We start from the raw sequence: 19491 nt of genomic DNA on the forward strand, positions 1-19491 counted from the left end.
ATGAAGGTGGCCGCCATGAGGAGCTCCGTGAAGGATGGTTCCACGTACCAAAACCGTGAGCCAACCTCGCAGCACAGTGTCTTCACCGATAAGGTGAACTACGGTGGCGTTATCGACTCGTTGAACCTGAAGACCGACAAGGTTCACCAGCATCGTCCGGGTGGTTCGCAGAAAGGGCGCCCGACGGGAAAACCGACGCCCGGTTCCAGCTCGAGCGATGCCACCGACACCTCCGGGAGCAGCTGCAGCGATGGGGACTCCTCGTCCTCGTCCTACGACGAGCCCAACCTGCCGTACCCGGGCTTCGCCGAGTTCTCGCTCAAATATCTCGCCCAGGAGACGAAGCCCCGCATCTGGTGCCTGCAGCTCATTACTAATCCATATCCTTTTCAACAACATGTCGTTATTTTTATAGGTTTTTCCTTCTTTGCGCACCTAAATGTTGCAGATGCCTCCAGTTATCTCCTCTTTCCCTTTTATTCTCACTCTCTTTCTCGCACTGTTGGTCGTCGTACTTTTCTTTCCCTCTCTCTCTCTCGCTTTCGCTCTGGTTTATATCACTGGTTTTTCTCCACTTTATGCGTCTCCGTTTATACGCACAACGTCGGTATCGTAATTTTCCTTAACCTTCTCCCCCCGCCTGTTCCTCCTATTGTACGTGGTTCGAGCGGATTTCGATGATCGTAATTTTGCTCAACTGCGTGACTCTGGGAATGTACCAGCCATGTGTGGACGATGCCTGCGTGACGAATCGCTGTAAGATTTTGCAGGTACGTGTGTTTTGGGTGCCGTGTGAAGAGGGGGTACTGCTTTTTGGCCGCTCAAATCTTAATCCGAGTGTTTTCGCACCTCGCCGCCAGATCTTTGATGACATCATTTTCGCGTTCTTCTCGCTCGAGATGACGATCAAAATCGTGGCGATGGGGGCGTGGGGCAAGGGCACCTATCTCGCCGACTCCTGGAACCGGCTGGACTTCTTCATCGTGCTGGCGGGCGCCCTCGAGTACTGTCTGCAGGTGGAAAACCTGAACCTCACCGCCATCAGGACGATTCGCGTTCTACGGCCGTTGCGTGCCATCAACCGGATTCCGAGTAGGCGATTCGAGCTGCGGAGATGCAAACTCTCGTGGGGACGCTCAAACCAACCAACTGTCAACCCCATTTGTCCCTCTTCCAGGCATGCGGATACTGGTGATGCTCCTGCTGGACACACTCCCAATGCTGGGCAATGTGTTGCTGTTGTGTTTTTTCGTGTTCTTCATCTTCGGCATCGTCGGGGTGCAGCTGTGGGAGGGAATCTTGCGCCAGCGGTGCGTCATCAAGCTGCCGGACAACGTCTCGCCCCCGTCCTACCTGTAAGTAGTCCCGGAACGCCAAGTAGTCCCATCCCATGCCCCGGTAAACACCGGCTGAATGTTCTCTCTTCTTGCTCCCGTTTACAATTTTACTTTTTTCCCCGTTTTTCTCTACATTCGATAGTGACTTTGTAGTTAGTGACAGTTTATTTTTCTTTTTTATCTTAGAAGTACCTCTGTTTATCAATACCCTTCGATCGAAAAGCTTTCCCCCCTTCTCCCATTCCAAAACAATCTGTTGGTTTATCCTTGACCAGTTGTACAGTTTCCGACATTTGAGTTCGCCCCATTTGTATATTTGTAGCCCAACAATGATTCTTGCCCAACTCAAACAGCCTTGCCTCCGAGCAGCCGAATGAAACATATCCCCCCCGGAATGTTGTTCAAAAAACATCCATCCTATAATAGCATAGCAGTAGGGAGATATGAAAGTAGAAGTTGGTGGACACTCTTCGTTGATAGAATCCATCCATGTGCAAACGACCGGCGCTGATGGCCACGACACTTGCGACGACACATTTTTCTTGTTCGAATGAAAATCCTCCCTTGTAGAATATAAGACAACCGAGAAATCTCTCCATTTCCGTGTTACTCATACTCGTTTGTATATACTTTATACATTTTCTTTTTTAGCACGTCGTCCCCGCGTAACATTTACTACCGTATTGTTAACCAGAAAAAGATAAAAACAGAGTAATTGTGTTTCTCTTTGCCTGGATGGACCATTTTCTTTGCGTATAATTGCATTCGCACTCTAAACTAATGATGGTTGCTTCAAACGAAGATAGTTCACATCTAACACCAACACCTTACTTTGGTGAAGCATAAACTAATCCAGCAAACTACTAAACCGTTCGCTTGTCGTTGGTGGAGCTTTTCCGATGTATCTTAATCTTTTCGGGGAGGCTGGCTTAATGATTGCGAGCTGGAAAGTTCGATCACTTGCGCTGTACTAAACGACTGACCTTACTTGCTGACGTTCTGTGTTTCTCTTGATCCTTGATTCGATACCCTTTCGTACCGTTTTTTGACAGGACAAGTTTTCTCTCGTATGGTTTCAATTTTTGGATTCATTTTTAAATATTCAAACGTCTTGTTGCCTGACCTTTCTTTTACAACTTTGACCGAAAATACCTATTTTGCTTTCTTTGCTTTCCTTATGCTCCGATACAACTTACCTTCTTTAGCAGCAGTATTTCCCGTGCGTTGATGTATACTGTCAAACAACCTGTAAAAATCTACACTGGAGATAAAACAATAACAACATTATTCTATTCTTCTTCACTTCAAAACTGCACTTCAAATTACAATTTCCCACCACCAACACCATCATTAACAGAGATCATTACCTTAAATTTTTGGCTCAAGCCCTTCAAGCTTTTTAGTTTTTCTGCGAAACAAACATCACCAACATCCAGCGTCCACTAAACACGACAGTGCTACCGCAAATACGACCAGTATGTAATCCAAACTAACACACTTCATTACAGGCCCCTTCCAGATGAGTACAGAGTTCGCGTTCGCTTGAATTCGTAAGAAATCTCCCACTTTTTGACCAATTGAGTGCCTACCAATTTTCCATTGTCATTCAGTTTATTTTTTAGATATCCGTTACTGTCCAAGTGCGAACTTTGTGATTTGGTTTTTGTTTTCTTTCATCCTTTTTCTTCATCCTCCCTGCAAGCCCTCTGCGGGTCGAGGACACCCCTCCTACTCTGCCCCCGCTCCACGGGTGGCTCTAGTCAGTAGTTGGTTGTACCGTTTAATTTTCCTTCGTTTCAATTTACATGTATTTTTATACGTTATGGTTTAATCTTTCGTAAAAGCAAAATTTTTGAAAAAGACTTCAATTTTGTGCATCCTACTATCCTCACCTCTTTTTCATGATGAAAGTTACAAGCCTTGCTGCATCAAAAACCCCATTTCGTTCAGTTGATATACTGTGCGATTGGGTTTCGTTAAAAACGTCACAGACGATGGTGAAGTACGAAGACACGAACAGTGTGTTTCACAACATTTATTCTTCGTGCGTCCACAACCGTACCTGTTCTAAATCAACCCCACAAGTTGGTGGGATCAGATCTATCGCCACCATTCAAAGAAAGACTCAAAGAACTCTCATTCCTCTAACAGAGCCTGAAACAAACATTCGATCGTTATAAAACATAATATACTAGCAACAACTCTAAGGGCAATCTCCTTTTTGGTTTGTTTCCTCTTATACCTCAACTTACCAAGTACTCAGGTTTACCACTTACACATGTCCATAAACATTACCACTCTTCATTAAAAAAAGATAATTGTACAATACATTAAACGGAACCCTCCTGCATTGATTTGTGATTTAGCTTTTGTGCATCCGATTTTAAAAATAGGTATTTTCGATAATTTTAATTAATATTATGCATCATTGAGAAAAAAAGAACATTCCTGGTTAGTTCAACTATATAAGTCGAAGGCTGCAGGGCGAATGCCTTGTCCAACTCGTGAATGTACGTTCTTGTTTACTGTAGTTAATCCTATTACAAGCGGGGTAGATGTAAATACCCTTTTTAGTCCATTTCTCAGGATTCCGTGTGTTCAGGCTTTGTTGCAATTTATTCCTAAATTTTATCTCATATGTACATAGAGCAAAACAACAAAAAAAAACCCACCGAAGTGGCAGCCAATTGCCTCGGATCCGTTTTACGAAATGTTTTTTTTCCCCCGGTGTGACCGCTGTGACACAGTTTTTAGTTTTCTTCCAAACTTCTTGCCTTTGTAACATCAGTATAACTTTCTTTGTCGTTAGAATAGAATGTGTTAGATAGATAGCTTATTTAGCTACGACGCCGAAGGAACACGCATTGGAACGTGAAGGTCCTGCTACCCATGCTCTACGTTCCACTGTGCGTTCAGTCTTCTGTTATCAAACACCCGGCTACTAAAGTCTTCGATGGAACTGTGTTTTGTTTTATATCTCTATGTGCTTCTCAACCAACTAGTGGATATAGGATGGTATTAGGATAGTTTACTACTACCACGAGCTGCCCTGTACCCTGCCCTCACCAAGATCAACCATCTCTCCATGCTATCGGCTTGTCTCCCGAAAACTCCTCATTCAGTAATATGTTGTCGTCCCCCCCCCCCACTAGACCCCTCGGTAGTTGACCTTGTTGGTATCTGTGTGTAGCTATACGTGTTATTTTCGATGTGTGTGTGTGTGTGTGTGTGAGTAAGGATCCCGGCGGAGTATAGATATAGTGTTGACAAACCACCATTAGACAGATCTAATAACTATGTACATGTTTCTTTTTTTTCCCTATATTTCCCCGCGATACGGTTCATTCCTTGCCATTAATACTCTGCCTCCCTTTTCACTCCAACCCCCAACCCGCCGACACAAAAACGCATACACTCACACACGCGCGCGCGGTTTTCCTCATTCGCCACAATTCACGCACCCTTGTGTGCACTCACAGTGTCTCGTTTTACTACGAGTTTTCCAAGGAGCAAGACTACATCTGTTCCAAGCCCGAGGACTCCGGTATGCACCTGTGTCAGAACCTTCCCCCGTATCGAATAGGACCACTCTTGTGCAATGGTAATGTAATCTGAACACAATCAAGAACTCATTTCGATCTTCTCGATCGGGCCTAGGTCCTATAACCACGTGCATTTTATTCCGATCCACAGACAGTGCTTTGCCTTATTCCGAAAATGAACCTACAGCGACGGCGTGTGTTAACTGGAATCAGTATTATACGAACTGTACGCAGCTTGGGAACAACCCCTTCCAAGGGACTATATCGTTCGACAATATCGGGCTTGCTTGGGTCGCTATATTTCTTGTGAGTATCCAGCGTTCCTGCGCGCAATAGTTCCACAACAATTGCTATAACTTCCCAAATGTATACATACTCCTTCTCAGGTTATATCTCTCGAAGGGTGGACAGACATCATGTACTACGTACAAGACGCACACAGTTTCTGGGATTGGATATATTTTGTGCTCTTGATTGTGGTAATTTTCATCCCTTCGTAATCGACTTCATCCATTTAGTATCTGCAGTGTAATTGGATTCCTTTTCACCCTTCCCACCTTAGATCGGTTCGTTCTTCATGATCAACCTCTGCCTCGTCGTTATCGCGACACAGTTTTCCGAGACGAAAAAGCGCGAAATGGAGCGCATGCGACAGGAGCGGGCCAGGTTTACCTCGTCGTCAACGCTGGCGTCCAGCACCAACAACTCCGAGCCGACGACGTGCTACGCCGAGATCGTCAAGTACATCGCGCACCTCTACCGTCGACTCAAGCGCCGCATCATTAAGAAGTTACGATTGTATAAGTATGAATGAGCTGTTTTACAACTAAACCACTAAGCACTCTAGCGAAGGAAGAAATCCATTTCCCAAGGGATCGAGGTCGTGGACCCAGGAGCTTTGATTATGATTTGTCCATTCCCAAACTACTTGTTTGGGTTGTGAGGTTCCCTTTGCTGGCTTGCTTGCTTACTCGAATACTTGCTACCACCCCTTCATAGACCCCTTTTGCATAACACAACTAAGCAAGGCACTCCGAATCGTGCACGACGTGTTACGGCCCCTTCTACAAGCATTGCTTTGTGCAAAGAACCTGTTGCTACATTTTCTTCCATCAGCACCCAGTAGCAGACTGAATGTAGTGCATTGCCAGGGACCTTACTACACATATGAATGTTTTGCATGCTCCATTTCAAGGTATCACATGCAACGGCGAAAGGAAGGACTCATCCCATGCACGCCGGAAACGATTACGCTCTCACCGAACAAAATCAAAGCACACCACCCAAAGTGTCCGCGAATGAGTGCGATGCTGGCGAACTCTTCGATTACCAACTTGCAGCAAAAGACTGTCAAGCAGGACCATCTGCAGTCGAACCTTTCGATCAACCGTACCGCAACCAACAACAACAACACGGACGGTGGTGGACCAGTTTGCGGCGAGAACCAGGTGTCCTCACCCGAGGTGTCGGAGATCGTTTCACTGGAGAACATCAAAAATAATGCGCTCAATAATTCGACCAACTTTTTAAATGAAGACCGCCAGAAAGTGCTGCTACTAAAAATTAACAATGAAGATCAATCGAACGGACAAGTAAGTGGAGTGATCTTGGAAGGGGATTTGATCTTAACAAGTTCGGTACTAATTCGACCGTCTCATTGACGCCTTTGCCTTGCAGGATCATTGTATGCCAAGCTTGCTCAGTCCTCCGTCAGCAGGTAGACGAAGATCGTCCGTTATGTTTAACGAATATGTAGTGCTTCATACACCTCCAACCATTACAGAACCACCGCAAGATAAGAATGTGTACTGTGTGGAGAAAATGACACAAGCGGGTGATGGGAGCATCTGGCAGGTAATGAGCTAACGCATGTAGAGTATATCTAACTCTTGAGCCCTACTATCACGGAAGCACTCATATTCTTCCAGGTCCCATTGCAGGTAAACTTGCCTCACTCACTGCAAACGGTCAATACCGTGTTCAACGAGTATTCGGACCTCTGTCTTACGGACGCCATGACATGCCAGGAGCTACTGGCGTTCTCCGTAGCCTTTTCTGCGGCACTTCCGACGGGCCAGACCACGCTAGAATCATTCTACACCTCGCTGAAACGCTCGAGAGGGAACGAATCGACACGATTTCTCACGAGTCAACCTGCAGTGACCAACCAGGCAAACCTTCCACTGCCGGAGATCGAACGGCTCAGCAGTAAGTCCAGCAACGAACCATCGCGCAGTGGCTTCGAACCGATGACGGGCATCAACAATATCAACATGGATGAGTTTGCCTGCTGTTACGAGTTCTACCAAAACCAAGGACTGGACGAGGACAAGTCACCGAAACGATCCAAGTGCGTGCGCGTCCTGATAGCCTTGTGGCGTTGTTTTCGAAAGTGCTGCCATGTAACGCGGTTCGTCGTCAAAAAGTTGGTCGACCACAAGTACTTCCAGCAGGGCATACTACTGGCCATCCTCATCAACACGCTCTCGATGGGAATCGAGTACCACGATCAGCCGGCCGAACTGACGGCAATAGTCGAAACGAGCAATATCGTGTTCTCGGCCATCTTCGCCGTCGAGATGGTGCTCAAGGTAATCGCCGAAGGACCATTCCGCTACGTCGCTAACGGCTTCAACGTGTTCGATGGAGTGATCGTGATTCTTAGGTAACGATATCGTGATCCCTTGGGAGACGAACTTCAATGTAACTCTGCTGCTTTATGTTCTAGTATCGTCGAATTGGCTCAAGCGTACCTCGGCGAAGGTCAAGGCAACTCGGGCCTAAGTGTCCTGCGAACGTTCCGCTTGCTGCGGATCCTGAAACTCGTTCGATTTATGCCCAACTTGCGCCGCCAGCTGTTTGTCATGCTGCGCACTATGGACAATGTTGCCATCTTCTTTAGCCTTCTGATACTCTTCATTTTTATATTCAGGTAAGTGAATCCTTGTTGGTTCTTGTAGCGCATCCGTTTGGTTTTATTTAAAAAAAAACGTATCAAAATATAAAGAAGCCAATGAAACAAATAAGCAAACAAGCTAAAGATTAAAAACAAGTTAGGTGCTAAACAAACGACGTTTACCTGTATTATATTGGTTATTAATCAAGGAAGGATGTCATACGTCGTCACGTTCAAAAGAGATTCGATTTTACAAAATCTTAAACCACAAACATCCATACTGTGGTTTTAGCGAAAGATGAAACTGACAGAAAAGCAAAACCTGTTTTCCATTTATGGACGATTTTTCTACTCTACATCCATATCTCAGTAATGGCACTTTCTTGGTGTAAATGCATTTTCTTGTGATAAGGTGTTTAAATCGAGCACCGCGGGTTTTCCCTTTCACTTTCTCTCTTTCTCCTCCCTTTCTATACCTCACTCTCTTTCTGTCTTTCTTCGTTCATGTCTATCCATCTATTGACTTTGTACAATAAATAATCTTCGCGGTACTCGCGGCATCGGCAGGCAGCACTCTTTTCCTCATACATAGTTGTACTCTGCGTTGTAAACATAGCCAATTGAGGTCCCGTATAAATATATTCTTGTGCAAATATCTCCTAGTGCAATTTGCTCCTGATTTTGCGATGCACCGCACCTCACCATTGTACCTATGAAGCTTCAGCCAAACTGCCTAGAGCGAACGTTAGCCGACTGACATTAATTTGATTTACGCGATAACGCAAAAAAAACCCCATTACCACCCATCATACTATGCGTACTTTTAACTTACCAACCAACCAAAACAAAAAAAAAACCGTAAAAAAAAGCAAACCATCAGCGCTCAGAAAATAATCAACTCAATCCATCATCCACTGTTTCCTAAGTATACTTGGAATGAACCTATTTGGCTGCAAGTTCTGCGAAAAAAACGAGGCGGCCGGAGGAGAGGTGGAGTGTGATAGAAAAAATTTTGACAGCCTCCTGTGGGCCCTGGTGACAGTGTTTCAGGTATTTAAACTCAACCACTTCTGTAACTTCTTCCTTTTTTCTCCTCCCCACCCCGATTGTTTTTTAATTCAATACGTAATAACGTTATAATAATACTTCCCATCAACATAACTATCCTTGCTTCACGTTGTACATGCATATATTGTTTGGAACGAAAACCTTTTGAAAATTATGCACTCGTTAACGTTTAGTTACCCTTTAAGTTTACGTTATCTTATCAGCCTTATTCGTTGGACAACTCGTTTTTTGACGTCCCAGTACCTTTTTTCCAGTTGTTTACTAATATGTACCGCCCATTATATCGTGATTGGATAAGCATCTGAAATTTGCTGGTTCGTTCAGTATCGTTGCATAATGGAAAATGTTCTGTCCTCGTGAGCCTACGAGATTCCCCTCCCACCTTTAATTAATATCCCTTTCCGTAACCATGCTCCTAATACTGACTAGTCAATAGTAGATTCCGTAAGTAATTGTAATGAAAGGTACATGATCGCTGCTTCGGCCTAGTTCTCACCAACTTCAACAGATCGTGTACGTTTTCTTGATCATGAAAAAAAAGTAAAAACCAGTAATGCATTGCACCTTTCCCGTAAGATTCACTCGGGCATTGGTGGAATTCGTGTGCGTGTGTGTATGTAAAAAGATTAATCTACTCCTTTTACTACTTTTCCCGTTATGTTCGTTTATTATGTTAATCTCTCTTCAGTTTGCTTACCCATGTTGCGCGATTTTCAGTTTAACATCTTAGTGGGATTGTGTTTCATTTTTTTTTTACATTTTCCGTTCTCTAACTCTGCTCCCGGTAACATACATGAATGTGTTTGAGGTTCCACACACTCTCCTCTGATCATGTGTAACTCACTATTGGATGCGAATGGATTGGAACACACAGTCTGAGTATTTGCATCGTAAACTAAAACGCAGATCGTGGCGCCAGAGTGTTTTATATTTCTTTTTCATGGAATTTGTATAGTACTTACTTGCTCGGTGTGCAAAATCATTTAAAAAAAAGGCTGTGCAAAATCATTTCCCATTGAAAAAAGGCGGAAAACAAATCAAAAACATCTCAGCTAAATACTTCTGTAGATATACAAACCCGGTAAAACTGATCAAAGCAAAACAAAATTATATGTATATTTATATACGTACATTAATCCAAATTCCAGAAGGTAAGTTCCGAGGCGCAAGTTTCTTTTTTAAACTAATTCAGCACGAATGCTCCTTTTGCTAGAATCGTTATTTTTCCCTCTGATTGAAATTGTTGGGCATTGGATAGGTCGATATACTAATGTACTATTTTCATACATGAACATCTTACTAACTGTACACACTGAAAATATAGTTACTTGACATAAATTACCAAAATATTCTGCTTGTATATGCGTTGATATGATTACCATTACCATTTTCATTATGTATATTAAGGAATGGAGATGCAATCATTCGTCACCTTTTACAGCGCATGAGTTGTATAATTGTATCATCTAACTTACATTAGCCTACAAAAAATAAATCAAAGTCTCAGAAATACGACCCGTGTCCGGCCATTGGGACACGGTAGGGATTCTAACACGCGATGAACAGACATATCTGCCTTCATGCACACACGCCCTAGTACTATTACTTATCGTGCCACAGATATTAACCTCACATACATAGTGTGTCCACTCAAAGTTTAAACAAAAAACCCCACTGCAAGCCCACAGCTAACAGCGACAACAACAATATTCAACAGAACAAAACCAATAGGAGAAACCGCAAAGAGACTTTTCTTAATGTATAAGAAAGTTTGTTCATTCTGCCATTTCTTTGCATGCATTGTGTTTGCCTTTTCCTCTTTCTCAATTTCTTCTTCATTCTTTTCTAAATCTTGTTTGATCTTGCGTTCATGAATTCGTCACGATGTTGCAGCATTGTATTACATTCAAATAATTCGGCATACAATAAGAAACAACACACCTTCATGCAGACAATTACAATTAGCAGAGCAGTTTGTACAAGCCACAACCTACGTTGTACATTCAAGGTCTTCATGTAACGTATTATCTATTTAGAATATAAAATGAGTTCAGCAAAACTCTAATGGTATCTTAAAATTAACAGAAAAGCTGCAAAACACAATCACAACCAAATTCATAGGAGCACTTTAGCCATTCTTGCTAAACAGACCGCAAACACCCAGAGTATAGAACGATGACCTTCCAATTAATACACCAATTAATACACAAAACCGATACAAATAATTCAACTGCCAGTTAAACAATACTATAACGCAAAAAACAAAGCAACAGTTAATCGCAACATCCAAATCAAACCCTCACTGTTCCATAGTATAAATAAACAAGTAGTTGCCAGAAAGTCATATCAATACCTGATAATACAAAATTGCGAAGTAATGTAAGCTTACACTTGTATTGCTTCGGTTTAATTGCACTGCATACATCCGGCCGTGAAGTGGCCAACGGGGGGGACACTAGGATGCTTTGTCCTCCGCGATCAAAATGGTTCGATTTTCGATTGCATGTTTTCATGTGGCCTGTAGCTTTCTCGGATGTACTATAAAACGTGCATTGTGTTGAGAACTATGTTAAACTTTACGAGAAGTCCCACGAAAATAGCTTACATATACTATATGTTATCTAAAGTTCTTCTACTCATAAACGGATGTATGCAAAAAAAAAACAATTATTCGAAAGTATATAGAAAAAGGAATGTAGAAACAGTTGAAAAACTAAATGGAAACAAACAAAACATACAAACAAACAAAACTTTGTAGACGACGTGGTCAGCTAGGCAGCAAACACGTAATGGAAACAATCTTTTTAATAATTAATTTGGAGTTTCATGCACAAAAGTAAAGATCACATGCAGAAAAAAAAAGGATTCGTACAAGATCGTTTTATACATCCCCAAAACGAACATTCAAATGCAATGCTGATCATGTCGTCCCACAACGTTAGTCGCGATATCGTTGAAAACATATTGATAAATGAATGCTTAGTGATATTGGTTTTTGCATCGTTCTAAAACATAATTATATATACATACCATAATTTATAGCATTCTTGGCATGTACCTTTTTGGAGGTAAGTTCTGTAAGTTTGTCGAAGAAAGCGGGAAAGAGAGGGAATGTACTTGTCCAGAAATTGTCTCCAAGCATCCGCAATGTGAATGTGACAGAAAACATTTCAACAATATCCTCTGGGCCACTGTGACCGTCTTCCAAGTAAGTGCAGATCTTTACACAAAACTTCCCGTGTTCCGTTCCGCGCTACTTTCTTTGCGCCGTCTCCTATGTGTATGCGTGTCCGTTTTATTTTTCTCTATTACATAAACATTGTCCTACAGTCGGTTGTCAAGTTATTGTTGCAATTCGTATGATACTCGCTCTTTCTTAGTCGTCCTAATCATATTTTTTTAAATGTAAGAAGCGTGTTGTACACACACGTTCTGCGATTTTTTGTATTTTTGCCGTGTACTTTTTATCGACCTGGTTATTATTCCTCGTGATATTGGACCTGTGAGTTTACCTACGTATGTATAAGTGCTTTAGCAATGTAACAGATTTTTTAAAGTCGATAACAATCGGTAGTACAGAGTATGTATAATGTGCTTCTCTATCACTAGATTCTTGCTTCGACAACGCTTTTAGCCAAAACTTGTACATCGCCCCAACATCACAGCCTTTCCAAATCTCCAATCTTTTTATCCTTTTCGCTTATGCATCTTTTCATGTTTACTGTTATTCTAAATTTGCATATAAAGTTGGTACAGAAAGTACAAGTTCAAACGTTTTCCCTTTTACGTTGTAAATGTATGTGAAACAAAAGTGTGCATGTTCAAGTTAACCAGCGTCGCTGTGAATGTCGTTCTTGCCGTATATCTGCATCGATGTTGTCTTCAGAGTTATGTATTCAAATTTTTAAATTTATACATTTTAGAATGTTGCGGACTGCCTTTTCAACGTCTTATCATTCGACGTTATAATTTATCGTAGAATAGAAACCATCTCTTTTCCCCATGACAGAACGTTTTTCATACCGTGTTTTTGTTTCCTTTGAATGCTAAATTTTCAATGAGATTGATTCATATTTGAAAATATATTACACAACTTCGATTACGATAACCATGTTATTCTATTTTAGAGAACTTTTCTGTAGGCGGGTAAAAAAATTTTATTTTTATGCAAAATTTGTGTGCATTTATTTTCCATCGCTAAACATAATCGAACATAATCCCACAATATATGACTATAGCAGTATCTGTAGTGCAGTAGTGTTGGTGTTGTAGTTGGAATGCATTTGATTTCGGTAGACTATTACATTCTCTACAACTTATTCCTCCCTTCTATTGTAATAAAACTTGCTACGTGTTATTGTTGTACCTTCTCGATGTGATTTCGATACACAATCAACTTTTCTCGTACTGAACTGTATGTTGTGTCGTCACTCTTGACAAGATGTTCGCGAAAGCTTACTATAATAAGCCCACGGGGCGTTACGCCACCTTCTCTTCCCGATCAGATCCTTACGCAGGAAGACTGGAACGTGGTGCTTTTTAATGGCATGGAGAAAACGAGCCACTGGGCCGCCCTTTACTTTGTCACGCTGATGACCTTTGGCAACTATGTCCTGTTTAACTTGCTGGTGGCTATCCTCGTCGAAGGTTTCAGCTCAGAGGTATCTGCCATTAGTTATGTGCACCAGCTTAGGTTTATCTGAGTGAATCGAAATCCCTTATTTTGTGACATTTTTTAGCGAAACGAAAGAAGAGAGCGTGAACAGAGGGAGCTGGTGAAAGCTAAGCTGAACGCGGAAGCCCTTGCTCAGGAGCAGAGCATGGAGGTATATGACGATCAGAGGAGTTATTCTGAATCGTCCACAACCGATAGCTACAATGGTTCCCGAGGAAAATGGTACAGCGTCGAAGAACTCAGCAAGGTACGCCTTTTTCCAGCATAGCGGTGGAACAAATAAATCGTGAATTATGCCCTGATGCTTATATATTTTCAGGTGAAAAATATTGACATCAAGTGCAACATTCAAAAGCAACGACTACTCCAACCGAACTATGAAGATCCCAAGAATGTGGCACAGAAGAACAAGAAGGAAAAGGATGTCTCGAAACCGGAACCTCACGCAAACAAGAAAATTAAAGCAGTACGTCGACAAGATGCTTCCATTTTATCCTCAAGTTACACTCATTTTACTTGTTCACTTTTGCAGAAGAAAACGGAATCCTTGAAATTGTACAACATTCAAGTGCAGGAGCCACCGATCATTACCACAACTGCCGCCACGCCGCAAGATTCCCCGAATGGTACGATGGAATCAGGTACCAGCTTTAAGGACTGGGATCAGGCCGATTTCGAGCGATATGAACGAGAAAACTCGTCTCTGCTAAAGCCACCCTCTATACTTGGTTCACTGAAAGCATTGGACGATCGTTCGTTCTTCGAGGGTACGCCAGTATTGAACGAGATGCGCAAGAAGCACGACAAGAATCATACAACAGCGTCCGACAGTCGTTTGGCGGAGGAAAAGCAAGCCAAAACACAGAAGCTTGAAAAGGCCAGCACGGAATCGGCAGGTGTGATGAGAACCAAAGATGACGCGAGTAGCGGCGGTACACTCGCCGGTGCTACTAGTACTGGACTTCTGCGACAAGCATCAACAGAGGAGAGCATGCTGAACAACGGAAAGATACTTTCCCAACCGAAGGGTAATGGAAATATACCAGCAACAAATCAGCAATTCGCGGACTATGCTTATTGTGGATCTCTTATATCTGTCCGTAGGTTTATCCGATCGACGCACCCACGATCCGCTGTTGGAGAAAAGCAATCGCATTCAGAACGATACGCAGGGATCGAAGCAGGCGAATCACCGCCGCCGAAGTTCAGTGAGGCGGTCATCTTCGGTTAAAGTGGATAGTGGAGCGAGTAGTATTGCCAGCAACCTGAGCAGTACGTCGCACCCACGCTGTTACTACAACAACGGCAGCACCAAGTACTACTTTGATCGCAAAAATTCCCTCCGACTCTGCGACATCCGTACGCCCAACAATCGACGCCGGATGTCCTCCTTTGAGCAGGCCTACCACAAGCAATCGCCAATGAGTAGCATCCGCAATCTAGAGATCAAACAGCTGCAGGACGAAATGATCAAAGGCAAGCTGGAGAAGTCCTCGAACGCTTTCAAGATTGCAGGCAACAGTACCGATCTGCCGGATGGAATGTCGCGGAACGGTAGCTGTACACCGAAGAAAAAGGGAAAAGGAAGATTGAAGCAATTCTTCCGAATGGTTACTCCGCACAATTTTGTGGATGATCACGAGACGTACACGTTGTACATCTTTCCCGAGCATAACAGGTTAGCAGCTAATGCTAGATCTTATCAAAATATTCCATAGACACTAATAGGACTTCCCTTTTCCTCCGGATGCCACAGATTCCGCCAGATTTGTACCTGGTTCGTGAACCAAAAGTGGTTCGATAACGTTATCCTGCTGTTCATCGCCCTTAACTGCATTACGTTGGCTATGGAACGACCCAACATTCCTCCAAACTGCACCGAACGCTACTTTCTCTCCACTGCCAACTACGTGTTCACAGTCGTGTTTGCGGTGGAAATGTTTATCAAGGTAAAGGATACCAAACATTCCGCCGTAACATGCATTTCTTATAGGACATTTTCTCTATCCACTTCTTGTAGGTGGTCTCGGCGGGATTGTTTTACGGCCAGGATGCGTACTTCACATCCGGTTGGAACATCATGGACGGCTCGCTGGTTATCATCTCGATTGTGGACCTTCTTATGTCGTTGATAAGCGAATCGAGTCCGCGAATCTTCGGTATTTTGCGAGTGTTCCGGTTGCTGCGTTCACTAAGACCGCTGCGGGTTATTAATCGCGCACCGGGTCTTAAGCTGGTGGTCCAGACGTTGCTTTCTTCGCTACGTCCCATCGGTAACATTGTGTTGATTTGTTGTACCTTTTTCATCATTTTTGGTATACTTGGAGTGCAGGTGAGGAATACCGTAGCTTAACCATCCTCCATCCGTTCGCAAAGTTAACCACCATTCCTCTTATGCAGCTTTTCAAAGGTACATTCTACTACTGCGAGGGTGAAAACATTAAGGGGGTGAAGAATAAGAAAGAATGCTTGGACATCGAAGGGAACGTTTGGATCAACCGAAAGTACAACTTTGACGATCTGGGCAAGGCGCTTATGTCTCTGTTTGTGCTTTCTTCGCGCGACGGTTGGGTGAACATTATGTACACCGGATTGGATGCAGTCGGCGTTGATCAGCAGGTATGGAAACCTGGACCGAACGCCGGGAAAGTTGAATCCTTTTCCTAATTTCCTCGTGTGTGTTTTACTTGTCTATTGTAGCCTATTGTCAACTACAACGAGTGGCGGTTGCTGTACTTCATCGCCTTCATACTGCTAGTCGGATTCTTCGTTCTGAACATGTTCGTTGGTGTCGTGGTGGAAAACTTCCATCGTTGTCGTGAGGAACAGGAGAAGGAAGAGAAAATCCGTCGAGCCGCTAAGCGAGCTTTGCAGATGGAGAAGAAGCGCAAAAGTAGTTCAATATTGAAATATTGAATTAGCTTCCAGGATGGCAGAGCAAATTTAAATAATTTCTCTATCGTTTACAGGAATGCATGAACCGCCTTACTACACCAACTACTCGCCGATGCGGCTGTTCGTTCACAATGTCGTCACCTCCAAGTACTTCGATCTGGCGATTGCAGCCGTCATCGGTTTGAACGTAGTGACGATGGCCATGGAGTACTACATGATGCCGCTAGCACTGGAGTATGCGCTAAAGATCTTCAACTACTTCTTCACGGCCGTGTTCATCCTGGAAGCGGCCATGAAGCTGCTTGCACTTGGTGCAAAAATCTATCTCAAGGACCGCTGGAATCAGCTAGACGTAGCGATCGTCATATTGTCAATCGTGGGCATCGTGCTGGAGGAGCTGGAAACCAACATAATCCCGATCAATCCGACCATCATTCGCGTCATGCGCGTGCTGCGGATCGCTCGCGTTCTAAAGCTGCTGAAGATGGCCAAGGGTATTCGTGCTCTCCTGGACACAGTAATGCAGGCATTGCCCCAGGTAAGCATTCGGGAGCTTCTGCTGCAGCACTTGGGCGTGCACTACATTTTTTCTTTCTCAACCGTCTCTCTCCCCCGGAAACAGGTCGGAAATCTGGGCTTGCTGTTTTTCCTGCTGTTCTTTATCTTTGCTGCCCTGGGCGTGGAGCTGTTCGGACGGCTCGAATGCTCAGAGGAGGTACCATGTCAGGGTTTGGGAGAGCATGCACACTTTGCCAACTTCGGTATGGCCTTCTTGACGCTGTTCCGTGTGGCCACCGGTGACAACTGGAACGGCATCATGAAGGACACGCTGCGGGACGACTGCGACGATGCGGCGGATTGCGTGAAAAACTGCTGCGTCAGCACGATCATTGCGCCGATCTTTTTCGTCATCTTTGTGCTGATGGCACAATTCGTGTTGGTGAATGTGGTTGTGGCCGTGCTGATGAAGCATCTGGAAGAAAGCCATAAGCAGATGGAAGATGAGCTGGATATTGACACGGAGCTGGAACGCGAGTTCGAAAGAGAGCAAGAGTTTGAGGAGGAACAGGCGCTTTGCATGCAGCTGAACGACGATAATAAGCAAGTTCACAAACGTCCACTAACCAAAGTTTCTTCCTTGCCTTCGAACTTCACGTACAGCACTCCGATCCTGGAGAAGAAGAGCAATATTCAGCGTCGTCAGACCATACAATATTTCAACCAGAATCTAGGCCTCTCGGTTTTCAACTCATACACCAATAACAATTCGTATGACGAAACGGCCGAAAATAACATCAACACTGAGGGGGAAGAGGCGGAAGACGAAACGAAAGCGAAGGCTGAGGGGGCAGCCGAAGCGGCCAAGGGGGCGGACGGATTGAACTCCGTCAAGGAGTACAACTCGAAAAATGTTAACAAGAAGATACTGATCAACAAGACGAATCTTTTTAGCAAGTCCTGCGACGGTCGGCCTCAGTCCGACGGCAAGCGCAAGGGTGCGAAGGACGAATGCTTCAACATAACGATACCGGTCGCGGCCGGTGTTAAGGGGGATGTGGTAAAAGGGGCTCAGGAAGCCGGCGGGTTGCTGGGGTCGGCATCGCAACCGGTGGATGGGGACGCGGTCGAATCCCAAAGCTCGACAATCACTTCGTCAAGTAGATCGCGCCCGCAGGCAGCAAATAAACTCGAATCACGTCAATTTAATTCAGAATTTGACCCGGCAAGGCACCAAAAATCTGCCCAAGATGCGAGTAGCGACGGCACGCTATCTGCCGATGGTGGCCTTGCAGTGCCCGTGGGCACCGGTGGCTCGGCCAGCATCGGCAATAGTTCCGGTGGTGCCGCCGGTGCGAACAGTAGCGGCACCGTTTCGAGCAAATCGTTCCTCTCGGTTCCTAAGCTGCAGCCAAAGAGCAGATCCGGCAGTACGAAGCAGCTATTCAAGCAGTCGGCCCTGGACGAGGACGGCGAAACGAATGATGAAAGCTCACTGCTGCTTCCGGCTGACGCCGTCGATAACGGCGGATGCAGCCCGGTCAGTCACTCCGGTCCTGGTGTTGCTCTTTTGAATCTGCCGGGAGCCGAGGGAAGCAATTTAGGATCCGAGTCGGTGAAGAATTCGGAATCGTGCGAGATTATTCGCATCATTTCAGAGCGGCGCAAGATCTAAAAAAAGAGAAAACTAGCCGTCAATAGCCACCGCACAAAAAATGGCGCTTTGTTTTTTGGGGCTAAGAGGCCGCGTGTCCGCTACTTCTCTCAGCAAAAAAAATAATTACATTCGTAGGTTCGTTATCAAAACGGTCAAACTGTTCATTATGTGAAGTATTATACCTGTCTTTAGATAGTGATTTTATGCAAACAGTGCCAACTCGGGCCAAGCAAGTTGGGCCTCGATAAGATGGATGCGTATGCGAGTAGGTTTAGTAAGGGATTCTCACTTTTTTTGTTTTATCTTCCTGTTTCATAGAAAAAGAAACCCAAAATTTAAACAATATTTATATTGTACACTCGTGGTGCAATACCACACGCAATTTCGTTGAGCAATTACCAAATCTACCAAGTGAACAAAAACATGGATCAAAAAGGACAATCTTAGAAGTATCGCCTTTATAGAGAGAATTTAGAGGGAAGCAGAACTATGAAGTTTTGTATTCATATTGAATTGATGGTGTTTTAGGTCTGACTCTAGTTATCCTCAAGCGTAACAGGTGTAATCATGTTAGTTTCGTAGTAGAAAACTTCGATTTATCTATTACAATTGTTCCAAGTAATAAAAATAGTATACGTAAGAGTAAACCCTAAAACTGGTTTTCTTTCACTAAAATAACCTACAATTCCTTGTTCTCAACGCACTCGATAATGCCTGCATTGCATGTGTGCTTTAACTACAAATTTTATTACAAAATTATAATTAATAACCGTTGTGCGCTATGAACTTGCATGTTCCTGTTTCGGACTTTCACATTTTGCTAATTCTGTCTAGTAATTTTTGGTTTCACTGATGGTTCATGTTTCTCAACACGTGTGTCACAAAAAGTCTTAGCTTTTTGATCTATGTGCGGTTCTTCTGTT

General features: G+C 43.8%; 1 protein-coding gene across 1 annotated transcript; it reads left to right on the forward strand.

Annotated features, from left to right (window-relative positions):
• Window positions 1-19212, forward strand: LOC131289200 (voltage-dependent T-type calcium channel subunit alpha-1G). Its single transcript, XM_058318411.1, has 25 exons — window positions 1-380; window positions 659-770; window positions 861-1092; window positions 1178-1355; window positions 1989-2048; window positions 4817-4938; window positions 5031-5185; window positions 5266-5358; window positions 5442-5683; window positions 6075-6471; window positions 6557-6733; window positions 6820-7544; window positions 7608-7811; window positions 11886-12051; window positions 13349-13504; window positions 13583-13765; window positions 13838-13984; window positions 14051-14546; window positions 14623-15196; window positions 15275-15467; window positions 15539-15850; window positions 15919-16137; window positions 16219-16411; window positions 16488-16951; window positions 17036-19212. The coding sequence occupies exons 1-25, from the start codon at window positions 1-3 to the stop codon at window positions 18584-18586; spliced, it is 7731 nt and encodes a 2576-aa protein (XP_058174394.1). The 3' UTR covers window positions 18587-19212.
• Window positions 19213-19491: the final 279 nt, after the last annotated feature.

Source organism: Anopheles ziemanni, chromosome 3, assembly GCF_943734765.1.
Source record: "Anopheles ziemanni chromosome 3, idAnoZiCoDA_A2_x.2, whole genome shotgun sequence".
NCBI lineage: Eukaryota > Metazoa > Arthropoda > Insecta > Diptera > Culicidae > Anopheles > Anopheles ziemanni.